Source organism: Buteo buteo, chromosome 5, assembly GCF_964188355.1.
Source record: "Buteo buteo chromosome 5, bButBut1.hap1.1, whole genome shotgun sequence".
Classification (NCBI taxonomy): domain Eukaryota; kingdom Metazoa; phylum Chordata; class Aves; order Accipitriformes; family Accipitridae; genus Buteo; species Buteo buteo.
Genome location: NC_134175.1, coordinates 18,394,026 through 18,409,871, shown reverse-complemented (window position 1 = coordinate 18,409,871; position 15,846 = coordinate 18,394,026). Strand labels below are relative to the sequence as shown.

General features: G+C 35.8%; 1 protein-coding gene across 4 annotated transcripts in view; it reads right to left on the bottom strand.

Moving 5' to 3' along the window:
- Window positions 1-15,846, bottom strand: part of GULP1 (GULP PTB domain containing engulfment adaptor 1) — a 163,139-nt gene that overhangs the window by 19,866 nt on the left and 127,427 nt on the right. For all 4 annotated transcript variants that reach the window (XM_075027969.1, XM_075027972.1, XM_075027971.1 and 1 more), the window contains 3 exons: window positions 13,840-13,977; window positions 11,583-11,699; window positions 11,112-11,204 (listed from right to left, as the gene is read on the bottom strand). In XM_075027969.1, the coding sequence (XP_074884070.1) occupies window positions 11,112-11,204; window positions 11,583-11,699; window positions 13,840-13,977 (348 nt within the window). The remainder of the gene's footprint in view (window positions 1-11,111; window positions 11,205-11,582; window positions 11,700-13,839; window positions 13,978-15,846) is intronic.

The following is a 15,846-nucleotide window of genomic DNA, read 5'->3' as shown; positions in this document are numbered from 1 at the left end:
TATCAGCAATATCTCATATCTGCACATGTAAATTAGCAGGTAAGCACATATCTGGGGAGAAGAGTTACTCTGGTGGTTAAAGCACAGGACAGAATTTTCTTTCCCCGAACAAGGAAACATCTACCATTTATATCCCACCAATATTTAAAGAACATTTAATTATTTAACTAAAATCTTCTTACAGTACAAGGTCTCAGTGTACAAATTTTAATGTTTACATTAATATTAGACTTTGTTTCATTTCCCTGTCTATAGAATTTGAGCACCTAAGTATTTATGGACAATAATACCCTTCTGTCATCTTTTCTGTGTGGATAAATAACTAATTGAACTTGGTATTTTCAGTAGGTATCTCAAAAGCTGAGACTTGTTATTGCAAAGCAAAGGAATCCTCATGTCCCTACAACAGCAGTACAGGATGCAGGTCAGAGCAAATCTTTGCTGCTGGGAAAATAAAAAAGTTGAGGATTGTAAGATTCTCTGATCTCTTAACAAATCCACAGAACAGCTTTAAACAGAGACATATTAGTAAAATCCACAGCAGAATACAGATGGTAGGAGCGTTCACCCAAGATGACAAAGTGGTAACTGCAAGGTTCTGGTCTGAATTAGGCAGACAAGAATCTGAAGCTAGCAGCCTCATATGACTGGGGAGTATTTAACTGTATATTCCAGGAAGATTTACTGTGTATCGAGAGTGAAGCTGAGGGCTTTGTGTGCTTTGATAAAAACCAAAATCCCTTTATTTTTTGCCTGAATGGGAAATATCTGCAATCCTGAAAGGTTTCAAAAGAAATGGATCTTCTCTAGGTGAAATTAGAAACAAAGAGCCTTTAGGACTGATCCTGGAAAGAAAAGCAAAAAGGAAATGTCTTTAAATATTTAAGAAACATGCCCAACCAACGTTTCTGTTGGGGCCAAGTTGTAATTCCTACCTCAAAATCTGAAGAAAACAGCTTTGGACAATTAAGGCTTCAGAGGACAGATTCACCTCTGAATCTTAACAAAAGGGATTGAACTCTTGTACAGACAGTTCTTCTTGGCTAGAGCCAGGAGTTTATACACTGAGAAGGCAGGAATTGGGTCTGTGCTGTAGGCGTCTTGCCTAAAAAATCCTCCAACTTGCCCAGGCTGAAGCAGTGGTAGATAGGCACAGCAAAAATTTTGAAGTTTGCTTTTACTCTTTTCACACAGTGTTACACAATCAATATGACATGATTATTTCATTAGAAGTTTGCGTAACCCCAATAGAGCAGGATTTAATCAGTGATTTAAAATCTTTTTTTCAGTTATATAGAAAACAGAACATTTCAAATCCTTTTAAACTGAGTCTTAGTTCCTTTCTTCACTTTCTTTACAGATGAGCCAGGTTAAGGGTACAGGTATCCAAATGTAGTAAAAATGCCATACTTATGAGAACACCAACAAACACCACAAAACTCTCAATTGAAAATTTGCAATTCATAAGGAAAAAAAAAAAAAAAAAAAAGGTGTTTGCAATTGTAAAGAATTCATCTGTTTCCAAGCTGGAATTGTGAAACAGAGGGTTTGGAATGGTAATCAGTAAAAATGAAAGCAAACACTAGACTACAGGTGGAAGACTTGCAATGCTACCTTGTAATTACTACCACATAATACCTGCCGCTATACATTTATATGGAAGAAATAGATCTCATAATAGTAAACACTGGAAGATACTAAATACAAACAGTCAAATTAAGGAAGCAAAATATTTCCCTGAAATGCAAAACAGTGAAGGATGAGTAGTTTCCATAAGCAAGCATGTATATCACATGAAAAATCATAAGAAACCAGGCACAGGCATATAGGATGCAAAGCAGCAAAACTATAAGGATGATGAACATATGTCAAATCCAGGCAATGGAAGGTTTCAATACAAAAACAGAATATACACTGTTTGTATCATTCAAGCCCTGAACATTGAGCAGTCATGTTTCTTCCTATTTACCTGAAAAGCGATAATCTTAGGTAATTTCACACCATATAACGTGTTGAGCTTTACATGACAGTTTTGGGAACATGTCTTGTCAATAATGAATTTTCACTAGAAATTCTTCATTTGCAGGGCAGTACAGAAGCCCACCAGCGGGCGCTGTGACCTGTGCTGTGAGCGCTGTTCCACCACGTGTTGCATCCCATGACCCAGAAAGACCTGTGAGGCTGACAGCGGCTTTCTGCTTACAGCCTTACATATTCAAGCAGCCCACAGACAGGACAGGTACAGCAGGTAAGTGTATTCAACAATGGAAAATAATAATTGGAAGGTCACAAAGATAAAGATTCCACAGAAGGCTTTTAAAATGTAGGAAATATCACCAGACTCAGAAAATGCAGGAGGAGAAAGGAACAGACCCTTACTGTAAAGAATACAACCTAAAAAGGGTATAACTTCTGAAACTTAATACTCTTACACCAAATCATAAAGGAAGAAAATATAGTAAAAATATATTAAATTGCCATTATATGTAGCAATTGTATTTTGTCTGAGCTTCCCACTGCGGAACACCGAACATGTAGTATTGGTCAGGTTGATATATTACTTTCCAATTCCGGCCCCATTTCATCAATGCAAGAAAACAACATGAAATCATTCTTAATGAAATTAACATGCTAGTTCAGTGGACTTGGTCTCTAGTATGATTAGATGTTATTATGTGCCTGTCAAAAGATTTATTTTTGCCTCATTCTACTTAGCATGATGCTGAAGATGCGCTGTTTGGCTGCATCATACTGGAAAATGTAGCATGATTGAGTTTTTGCTAATCAAGAAATCTTTTCAAAACTGTTTGTTTTTACTAGGTGTCTCAAGACATGGATTGCAATCTCTGTGTCATAGCCCCATAGGAATTACGTAAGTGTATTAATGAATAAGAAAATGTTTTTCTTCCTTAGAACGTTCGAGTTGGTAATATATATAACAGTCACAGTGGATGACTGCAGTGAATGTTATAGGGAACTGTGAGTGACCTGAAGTGGAAATTATGCAATTAGTTTACAAAACCACTGATTACAAGCTACCTGAGATTTGGGACTACTAAGGATATATTAATTTACTAATTCATAAAATACTGTATAAGCATTAGCAGTTTCATTAATTAACTGCTACATCTTCGATTCATTTAGTACTTTTTCATTAACATGAAATCTGACATACACAATTTCAAATTTATTTTAACATCACAAACATAATAGAATTTTAAACCCTCATGAAGAAGTGCTCACTTAACTGAATACAGGGTATAATAAAATTGAAAAAGCAGAAGATAGGTGAATAAAAAACATGTGCATTTTCCCACTTGGCAGTCTTAATGGAAACATGAATTAAGTGATATGGCTAAACATATTCCAAAACTGTTTTCTGAAATATGCATACAGTTCCAATGTCTATCCTGGGGTTTTCTCATGAGCATGTTAAAGCTTTTTAATGAGAGTAGTAGGTGCAGGTGGCCTATGCTTCTAGGTCACGATTAAAGATCTTTAAAAAAAGGTCTAATCAATCAGTATCTTTAATGCTCCATTTAAAAATGGCGGGTTTTTGCAACACTGCCATGATAGGAATATGTATTACGTGCTGCTACTTTGACAATACTTACAGTCAATGGAAGAACACCGTTCCTTTTAGGCCTGTTTCTCCCAATACCTTTTCCTGCTGCCTTTCAATTCTGCTTCCCTCATATTTCATCATCTTCTCTTTTAAGTTATTTTCCTGAATATTCCTGTTTTCTTCTATCTAACCTCATAGTCATGCAGTCGTCACAGTTTCCTTCTCTGCCTTAAACATGTTGCTCAAAGAGAAAAACCTTGAAGGCATGCCTGATAAACTTCAGCCAAGCCCCAACAGATTAAAAATCTCTTATCTCAACAGAGGTTCCTCAGTGGACTACAATGGTTTACTGTTCAGTCCACTACAAAAACTGAGGGTGCTAACTGTATCTAACTGCTAACCCACAAAGGCTGTGTGTACAGCTAACCCAGGCTGCTTTAGGTTACACTAGCAATATCAATAGCAAAAACAGACGTCATGTGAAACATCATTCCCAGGGATGCACTTATCTTTGGAGGTTGGATTTATACATAGCAGTAGCATCCAAAGCCTTATTGTGATACAAACTTGAGCAATGTCATCATAAGCAAACAACAGAATGAAAATCAGATTGTCCTCATAAAATCAAGACCAAATGCAAAAAAAGACCAGTGACTAATGTATTGCCAAGCCACTAAAACAGATGAAAAGTAAACAGCACAGATATAAAAGTAATGGAAACTTTAGCTGTACATGCAAGGGAGCGAGAGACAAAAGAAACATCCCATGCCAACATTTCCCACAGCACATGTAAGTGCAGCTATAAAGGCAAACTACTCTAAGGAAACTCCTAGTTTGGTATAGTATGTCCTTGACAAATCCATTCAGGAAATGGAAAAAAAGCGACAGTTTCTATTGCATAACACTTCTGCATTGGCAAATATAGACATTTTAGGGACTAACTTTTTAAACTTTTAGCAAGACTAGCGTACTTAAAAACATCAACCCAAAAGTAGAAAAAATGACTAGCCAGTTTAGTATTTACTGAATGTGCTGAAAAAATTTAAATAGTTACAATATCCTGAGAGAAAAAGTGTGCAGAAGATTGGTAATTTGATGTTCCACTTTCACAATACATTTTATGCAAAAGTAATTGATTATACAACCTAGTTTTCTTTTTTTCATTTCCAAGTATGATCTCATTGCTTTTAATGGCTTCTTTTATAGGTTCAGAAAGAAATTTTATCTTGCCCGTACAGTTTACGAACTGATAGAAAAAGCACCTAAATTAGATTGATGTTGATTTGGCCATATGGCTAGATTTAGAACAGCCACAGAAAAATTTTGATAGTGATACTAATAACCAAGCAACAAGATAATTTTGACAGCAAATGTATCCTTCAAAAGCAGAAGCCTACTGCTGTCAATGCTGTGCACCCACTTACACATTGCAAAAATGTAAACGGTACGTAATTGCATTATTCACGGATATTGTTTACACCCATCTCAGTCTGCCAGTATTTTAAAATGAGTCCTCGAATAAACCCTTACGTGGGCTGCTAAAAATCTGCAATATAAGCAAGAAGAATCAGGAAGGCAGTTTTATATTAGATTTCCCTTTGTATTTCCCAAACAAGCCTATAACTTGCAGTACTTATGAACTGGAGAGAGAAAAGTCATTCCTAATTAGTTTTTTTATTATTATTTTCAATTTTCATGTGAGTGGATTTTTCTTAAATAGAGCAATTGAGGGCTCTCAACAAAACCCCTAATACTCCAATTCATTATTACTGCCTAAAAAAGAATTTAATTAAAACAATTAGTAACTGGTGTTTCAGATGAAAAAATATTCTCTCATATGTGAAATTAACCAATCATCCAAAATATTTTTAATTCTGTGCTGAAAATGAAGCTTCAGCTTACAATTCATAGAATCATAGAATCATTTAGGTTGGAAAAGACCTTCAAGATTGAGTCCAACCATCATCCATGCCCACTAAACCATGTCCTGAAGTATCCCGTCCACTCGCTTTTTGAATACCTCCAGGGATGGTGACTCAACCACTTCCCTGGGGAGCCCATTCCAATGTTTGACAACCCTCTCAGTAAAAAAATGTTGCCTAATATCTAACCTAAATCTCCCTTGCCTCAACTTGAGGCCATTTCCTCTTGTCCTATCTCCAGCCACCTGACAGGAGAGACCAGCACCCACCTCACTACAACCTCCTTTCAGGTAGTTGTAGAGAGCGATAAGGTCTCCCCTCAGCCTCCTCTTCTCCAGGCTAAACAACCCCAGCCGCTCCTCATCAGACTTGTGCTCCAGGCCCCTCACCAACTTGGTTGCCCTCCTCTGAACACGCTCCAGCACCTCAATGTCTTTCCTGTAGTGAGGGGCCCAAAACTGAACACAGGACTCGAGGTGCGGCCTCACCAGTGCCAAGTACAAGGGGGATGATCGCTTCCCTGCTCCTGCTGGCCACACTATTTCTGATACAGGCCAGGATGCCGTTGGCCTTCTTGGCCACCTGGGCACACTGCTGGCTCATATCCAGCCGGCTGTCAACCAGCACCCCCAGGTCTTTCTCTGCCGGGCAGCTTTCCAGCCCCTCTTCCCCAAGCCTGTAGCGCTGCATGGGGTTGCTGTGACCGAAGTGCAGGACCCGGCACTTGGCCTTGTTGAACATCATACGATTGGCCTCGGCCCATCGATCCAGCCTGTCCAGATCTCTCTGTAGAGCCTCCCTACCCTCAAGCAGATCGACCCTGCCTCCCAACTTGGTGTTGTCTGCAATTTGCTGCTTGCATTTTCTTCTCTTAGACCACTGACGGATTTTGGGTAAGTCACCATGTGTAACATTGTTTGTACACATTCTGATGTCAGAGATGAGCAAATTAAGATGTTTTAGCACAATGTTTTGCAAATAAAGTGTGCTACATTATTACCCAAGAGTTCAATATGTGGACATGACTGACTCCTTTTAGAGAAGTAAATCTGTCAGTAAAGTCACATATTGCAGTCCAGCCTGGTATGTCTTATTTGTTCTTGAGGATCACATATATGAAGTACCACCTTTGATAAACTATAGACAAAATATTTTTAAAACATTTTGGAAGTAAAAGTGGATCTGAATTTTAAGCCTTGATACTATTACATTTGAGTCTGAGTATGAATTCCAGCAAATGGCTTTATGTATGTCTTCATATTTATTTAGCAAGCCCATTTTAAACAAGAGGGAGTTAGAAAAGTTTATTTTAAATGACAGTCTCGATGTATCTACTTAGAACTGCAGCACTCTGAGACTAGATTATTTTTTTGTAAATGTGCAGTGAGCCAAATATTTAAAACTATATACATATTAAGTTATCCATCCACAGTTTAAAGATGTTCTCAGATTCTATTGTCTTTTTGATACTGAAGTGAGAACAGGAGATGCAATCTGGTCCTGTTCATGGGAAAATGGTCTGGGAATCAGAAGACCCGAACTTTAGCTTCACTGTCAGAAAAAGCAACAATGGATTTTTTTGGGGGGGGTTTTGTGTTTGTTTTTTTTTTTAAAATACCCAACAGTGTCAAGGGTCAGTGAAATAATACAAAAAGAACTGAACTTCAAATTTCTGAGGGTATTTTCTACCTACTTTATTTCATTTAAAATTAATGGGAAGACTAATGTATCTAAAATAATTAAAGACAAAAAAAAAAATCAATCAACTTCAGAAGGAAGAAGTAGGAGTAAAGAAATTATAGACTGGCACTGCACACAAATGATAGCAAGGTTTCTCAGTTACTGAGAATTTCTATTACTTGTTCCCAAGGGAACAAGTGGGAAAGACATTCTGTCCTAGATCACTATTTTAACAAATAAAGCATGACAGTGACATCACTTGCTGTCTGTAACAGCACCGTTTCACACTACAGGTACAATAAATACTAAAACCCTTAAGTCTTCTCTCATGGGGAAGGAAAATACACACCCATTGTCAGCTTGAAATTATGCCTGCTTAGACAGCACAGCTTGCAGTCTCCCTTCCATAGGGCTGGGGATTGAAGGAGAAGAGGATATAGCACACAATGTGATTTCAATGTTTGTATTTGTCATGTTCTGTGAACTGTCATCACAGGCCCTTGCAACATCTTCTGCTTCTTTAAGTATATACTTGTTTAATCGGGTTGCTAGTGTTGAATTCCGAAGTGCTAAATCAATTGCTGATTACCAAGTGTTTCTGTGATCATGCATTAATGACTAAAGGAAAAGCACAGTCAACAACCTCTAAGACAGGAAAGCCATTTCAGCACATGGCGAACGTTGAGAAAGTACAAACAGCATGCAAACAACCAAATACAAAAAGGAAAGCATAAGACCCAAAAATCCAAGGTACTATTTAAGCATAAATAGAAGCAACTTTATAACCATCTGTAGTTGCCTCCTGTGATGCCAGTTAATGGCACATGTACTTTTATCATATTAGGTATCACGCATCAGGGCTTAAACTTTCCATTGATCACTAAACAATCCCTCCCTAGACCTCAGTACACAGCATAACATCAAACTGGACTGACAGATAAGGAGTTAGAGCTGTATCAAATTAACTAAATATATATGAATCAAATAACTTATTATGTCTTAAAAAGCTTCAGAAAGCTCTCCTATGGCACTGGCATCTCTTTATAATTCAATAGCATGGATACGAGAGCTGTGAGAAAACCTAAAATTTATAGTTTAACAAATGTGTTTTAAATCACAAGACTAATTGTATCATGTTCATAGAACATAACAGGAAGAATTTCTTCAGGGAAGCAAGTTTTCCCCCATCTAACCAAAAGTGTTTATGAAGTGATTCAGATGAGGCATTATTCCCCATGTTGGATATTCTGCTTCATTTATGTAAACTATTTTATTTCAGTATTTAAAAAAATACTATCAGCAGATTTGAAATTTTTACTCTGAAAAAATGATCACAAGATAGAACTGCTATTTTTCTTTTCTAATTCTGAAGACACAGAGCAGCAGTAGTACAGAAATTTTAAACAATATGGTACTTTAAAGTTTTAAAATTAAGTTCAGCCAAAAAAAATCTAATAATTTTTTTTGAAACTAAATTCATCTTTTTCATCACAGAAATTATGTGGAAATAGAGGAAAATATTCTTTGCACCACTTCTGCTTTTTTCTAATAGAAGTTCAGACTTTGCAAAGTCACACTTGAAATGATAGTTGATTTGAATTAAAAGCGTATAAAATTAATTGCAAACTAACAGGCAATCGTCTTATGAGTTGTCTGCAATTTCCTTCTTTCATATGTATTTGCCGCTTACATAGTAAAAGAAGATATAAGTATCATCAAATCATAGCCACTGCTATTCCAGGCACTTTGACTCATGACTCCTTTATCAGACTCAAACTATCTTAAAAATATTTATGCTTCCTTTTCACTGCACTGAAGTCACTTCATAACCTCAATATTCCATTCCTTCATTTATTTTCAACCTAACTGTTGCATTTTTATATACTTATTCTTATGCTAGCACAATTAAGAGCTCTGATTTACAATGTACACAATCTAGTTTAAACCAGACCTACTTCAATGATGTCTCTGGGTAAGGTACAAAAGTTGATAGGGCTTGGTGGATACAGTTATGTTCCCAGATTTGAGAAGGACTCTTTTCTAAAAGTGTGTTTGGGTTTGTTTGTTTGTTTTATTGTTGGCTGCACAATTGATCGAAGAAGCATGTAGGAGGAAAGTGGCTTAATACAAACTCCTGCCTGAAGCAGGATCCAATTAGCTGAAGCTGCTCAGGACTATGTCCAGGGAGTACAGATAGCTCCAATCTCTCTGGGCAACCTGTTCCAATATTTATTCATTTATATAAATCTATTTTGTGGCAGAATCTATATAGGTATTAAATAGGCTGCTAGATGCCTCTTACTGCAATTCTAATCATGAGGAAACTCAGAAATTTGTGACACGAATTGTGAGTAAATAAAGCAATACAATTATACGTGAAAACTGATAGCTGGTAGTGATTTATCAAAATGAATTAATGTTTCCATATGAATAATTATCCATATTATAAAATTCTGTTGTAGCATAAGTGCTATTTAAGCAATATGCATATTCATTGTACCAAAAGTAATTAACAATAAAACACCATCTGGGGAGAGAATTTACAAGTGGCTGGCAAATTTACAAATTTAGATCTCTTAACTCTTTAATAAGGAATGAGACACCATTGTCTTAAAAGATAAAACAAATCACAAACAACTGGATATTTTTTGGTCATTATTAATAATTTTCTTTAAGTTTTTTGCTAAATGCAATTACCAAGTTCTTCATTAATTTCAATGAAAGAGAAATTTATCTATCACAAGAGACTTACGAGCCTGTTTCACTGAATTAGAAGATACATTTCATTATTATATTAATAAATAAAACCAAACTAGCTGTCATCCCAATTGAGGAAAACAAAATATTAAAGAATTGACTAAATTGACTTTAAATCTAGCATTAAAGTTGATTAGCTATCACTGAATTCTTTGTAAGTGAGAAGACATCCATAATTTACAATTTTCACTGTGGTAGTTATGCAGTATTTATAATTTATGGTGGTCTCTCCTCTAAACAGATTTTAGTAAAATGAAATGACAGTTCCTCATGGGAACAACCATCTAATCAATATCAAGTGTATAGACACTACTGAAAAATTGTCATCACCATAATAAACACACTTTTAATTGCCCAAATTTCTAAACATCCATTTAAAATGAAATGGTGCACATCCAGAGCAGGAACAAGGCAGCCCAAAATGCACAGCTTAAAAGCAGTCCATCATTTTCTAAGATTTTGCTATATGTACATTAAGAAATTCTATTTATTTTCCCAGTTACCTAATGTTGTAGAGATAGAATACAATCATAAGAAGAGGGGAGTCATTACAATCAGTCTGCAGTGCAACCTGCATTTTTAGAGGTCCTGCCTAGATATAAGTAACTGTCAGTCATTTAAAAATACTTTTGTTGTGATCATCCATAGGAACTGCAGAAAGCATTAGAAATTTCCAATGATGAGGAACTCGCACTTGCTCCTTTTTACCTACCTACCCATTGTTAGTTCCGAAGACCTAATGACTCCTTTGAAAGACAGACAAAATTTTTTAAAAGTCATTTAGAAAATGTCAGTTGTAAGTGACAATATGTTTGTGACAGAAAGTTCCTAGAAAAATCCCAATTAGCATTCATGAACCAGATGCTTTAAGTGCAGAACAGAGTTCTTGATCCTTAGCTGGCATCCTTAGATGTCTACTAGAATGAGTAGTTACTGTCTTTATGCAGCAACAAATAGATATGACAAGGGGCTTAAAGAACCACAATTTAAGCAACTGCAATTTGCACTTCTGTGGGCCTGTCACAATCTTACTGTTACTTCAATACTGCATTTCAACAGATATGTTACGTGATCACTGTATGTTAATCACAATCACTGGAAACACCATGGATGCTAATAATTATCATAGCACAATGATTATAAATTTAGAATAACTTCAGATACAAGAGTTACGTTCATGTACTTACTGGAGATGCATGTACTTGCGTTATTCTTAACTGGTTTTCCAAATCTTGAACTTTATTTTTCAGTTCTGTGTTTTCAGTTTCTAATTCCTGAATCTACAAAGCAAGTGGTTATTGCAACAGCTATTGAGATATTCATTCATTTCAACAAGGTCCATTAAGAGTAAGTTTTATCTGAGATCTGGTGATTTAGAAGCAATGTTTAACTAGTTATCTGATTACAAAAAACAATTAAACTTCTGTATCGTCCATATTTCAACCTTGCTTTTCTCTTTAATGACCGTGCAAGATGGCAAAACATAAAATAATGTTTCACAGTTACCAGGGCTTTTTTCAGTTTTCTTTTTTTAGTACCTGCTGCAATTCTTAGCAAGCTGAGAATAATGCTAGAAATTACGGTGTCATAGAAAGCAGATAACACAAATAAAGTAACATGTTCTTTTATTTCTTTTAAAAACATAGTTCAGAACTTACTCTTTTCTGTAAACCTGCAATTTGTTTCCTTGTTTCCACGTCTTTTCCTCCGGATTCCAGAAATTTCCTGTAAGCTAGGTCAAATGCTTGACCAATTGTTAAAGTTATCTCTTCCGCCTTTACACAAAAAATAAGATTGAAATTAGTATATTAAGAATATTTTATCTAATTACTTTCATTTCAGATGATCACAAAATACTTCACACCATGTATCAGGTTCAAAGGGTTTGCTTCATCCATCTTGAAGTCAACACTACAAAGGAGCATGGCAAACACTCTTCAGCAAAATACCTTGACAGAAAATGCCATGAAAGCAACTTAAATATACTTTGCATAAAGAAGGGAGACTGAACAGGCAGAACACAATTAGCTAATTTTTAGTATAAATTATGCCTCTAACTTCTGTAAATACAGGTAGTATGCTGCAGTATGTCTTTTCGTGATGATTTCTGAAGCAAATACAGGCTTTTCAACCATTAAATGAATCGCTTTAGTTTTAATGGATTAATGTTTTCATGTTAATGGATGTTTTGACCCCTATTGCTTTTAAATTTGAATTTCAACACTTATTTTTACAAGTCCTATAAAATGTCAATCAGCATACTGTAGATAAATGTATTTATCTGTGCAAGTATTTCCGATTACAAAAATTCAACCAAACAGAATTTGCATTTGTATGTGCAAGCCACAATCATTCAGTAGTTCCATGCTGATTCATGTTGTATGTTGTGATATGTATATACAGTCAGTGCAGAAAATCTACTTTAAAAATAACAGGGGTAAAAATAAGTGTACAAGAAGTTTATTGAGAGCACCAAGCTTTCAGAAAAGAATGCTGAATCACAAGAGGCATCAATAAAAGGTGAACATATGGATATGCCATTTGCCTTAGAACTTTAGTAGAGAAAGTAAACACAGTAATAACTTTTTTTATTTTTTTAAACAATTTGGCAGGGGACCAAAAAAAAATCAGAACTAACATTAATCTGGCTAATGCTTTACTAGAATTTTCTCCTCTTTATTGAAATGAAAACCTGGACTGGTTGTTTCTCATGGAAGCAGAGTATTCTGCTCAATGTGAGAACATTTTTCCTTCACTAGCTGTAAGAACATGAAGGGCTGCATGCACAAAAATGGTACAGAATGTGATGCTCCCAGCCTTTTATCCATCAGTGCAACAGTAAAGTCATTCAGTAGAGGTGTGTGAAGACCTGAGTTTTACAGGAATGGGGAATTAACCCCTCTATCTTTTTACTGTGAAAAAAATGCCACACAGCCACCTTCATTAAAAAAAAAACAACAAAAAAACCCCAAACACAAACCGAAACCACACACAAGAAATTATTTCAACCAGATTAGACTGAATTAGACCAAGAAAACTGAACTAGGACTGCTTTAAAGAATAACTTTATGTTAGTAAATGTAAAGTGAATATGCATCTTTTTCTACAAAAAAAAAATATTGTTGCCTTAGTATTTCCTTTGTATGATATCTCAGCTACTTCAGAATAAAACAAAAGAGAGGCTCCAGATTATAAAAAAACCCTGAACATCCATTTTTGGTGTTGATTCCAGTGTTTTTATTTGTTAATTACTTTCTGCCAGGGTAAACACAAGACCGTGTTTCACTTAGACCCCATTTTCTTCCTTTCCTGTCCTAAAGTGTTTTGGTTTTTTTCCTGCTATTGCACATTTTTGAACAGTTGCCCTGTTTATCTCAGAGAATGTCAGCGGTTGGTACAATGAATTCTCTGGTAGTGCATCATGCATTAACAAACTTGAGAGATGCGGGGGGGTTGGGGGGGGGCAGGCAGAGAAGGGGGAACCTTTCTGTAAAAAAAAAAACAAAAAAAAACCAACGTCTGAGGCAGACACATCAGCAGAAGAGCCTGTGAGGGTATCTCAGCCACAGGGTTGCAGCAATCTCTGCAAAACAGCTGTGCAAACATTTCAAGCTTAGTGGGATGCACTCTGTTCTCTGTGAGTATTGCAGATGCTTGGCCTAGGATATCAAGCTGGGTAGTAAGAAGAATTGTCCCAGAAAACCATCGCAGATCAATGATGAAAAAGGCTCTCCTTTAAATTAATGCATCTAAGTTACAAGACACTATATTGGCATGAAGATTATATCAAAGTGACGTTCCAATTATTAGGGCAGGCTATCTGCCTTTATTAACCATTCCTGTTTTATTTTAAAGCAGACCAATAAAAGTCTGTAACAGTCACCCAAATTCTTTCAAAGCGTCTTGCATACTTACACACTTTTCACTGTCAAACACATAGCACAGATGCTTATTTGATTCTGAGTCTTTGCATATGAAAGTAAATATTCTCTTGTCAGTTTTATCATCAGCACAAAATGATATCCTATGGAGTTGACAGTTATGCTGGACTTCCTGAAAATAAAAAGAAAAGATTATTTTCAAGAAATTACAATACCTGCTTAGGATATAAATGCACAAAGTAAATCTCTGGATTTCCTTATGTACCAAAGAGCAGGCAAGTTGCAGTAACATTTTTTAATGTCTCTCATTGTACACAAGAGCGCTCAAAAATGGACTTAAAAGTCTAACAGAGGCTAGCAAACTCATCTCCTAACAAATGTTCCCATTTTTACTGAATGTAAGCAGGAAGTTTTTATTTGGACAGCATTTATCCGGAAGTGTTTATTTGGACAGTAATTTCTGTTCTAGAAAATTGGTTTTACTGTTGCTTTGCATCCCTGTGCAATTTATTTAGGGACTGATTATGTAAAATAGTCTGTTCTTTTTCCAGGTGCACACCACCTTCAGATTTCATCATCTCCCAGGGTTTGTTAAAATGGTTTTACGGAAATAAGTCCTTACCTTTCTATCTTAAATATAGAAAACAGAAATAAAATGAGTGTGTTATCCAAATACAGGGGCACAGAGAAATAAATTAGACATCTAAATAATTGCTTACTTAAGGTGCAACATAAACAGCTTTTAAACACTATTATTTGCATATTTTCAATAATATATTTTACTTTCCATTAAAAAGCATGTTCCAGCTATTTAAAAAGTTGCAGTGGCAATGCTCTTCAGCTGAGAGAGCTTGACAAGACTGAAATAAACTATCCCAACTATTTTTTTTGTTGTTGTTTTTCTTCAATAAGTCTCTTCTTGGTATTTTATTTTATTTGGCTTATTACATGGGAAAGCAGTATTTGCTTTAAAGGAAAATATGCAGTTTAGATGTGAACTATTATCTATTTTAAAAAAAAGAAAGTTTCTGTGCAGCACTGGGGTTCCCAGATTGCTATTAGCTCATAAACAATGGCGTTCCCTCTCTGCACACAACCATTTATCAAAAAAATGTACCATACGGCAATCTTTTCCCCTTGCCCCAACTAGGTTCCTTCTCTCAGTCTTTACAGCCATTCTGTGTATCCAACTTCATCCATGTCCCCAAATGTCTCTCACACTTCATCTCTTTCTGTTGTAGCTCTTTAACAGTTACATATAGTAACACATGCTTGTTCTGGTTCTTCTAGGTTTATAAATCCACATACTTACTTTCTACCATTTAAGGACAGAACCACTTTTCTATAATTCTCCTTTTTTGAGTGCCAAGTACAGAATCAAATCCTGATACATGAGCAGGCCTCCTGTTCCTACCACAATTAATAGTCATCACATGAATATAAACCAATATTCCTCTGTAACAATACTGATTTGTTTCAAAAACACACAGAAAAAATTACTGTAATCAGTGATGATAACATGGAATTTAAGTAATTTCCTAAAGCATCTATAAATTGTGCAAAAAGAAGGAAAACTTGATTCAAATTTACATTTATATGTAGCTTTAAGAAACGAAATGGGGGAGATAAAAAGACTACTCATAGCTGATTACCATTTGAGTTGTAATAACAACATTGCTAAGAGATTAGAATGTTCCTATTCCCCCAGGAACTTCAGTCCCACAGCTTTCTGTTAATCTCTGCAGGAAGGGTTAGGAAGACTAACATATTTTGGCATTTAAAACTGTTATTTTAAAAGTTTTTGCCAGGATATGGGGTTTAGTACCCCTTTCTGGCAGCCTATGACATACAGAAGATGCAAAAACTGCAATTAAAGTTGACATGGATACTTCTTGCCCCCTCTGCTTACAAACTGTTGAATTGTGGTTGTATCAGGAGTCTGAAGTGAAAATGGGTTGCAAGTGGATACAGCCTTGAACTAAAACTACCTTTTCTCAAAAGGCAGTATTGCTGCCTGAATGGTAGCAATTACTCCAGAATT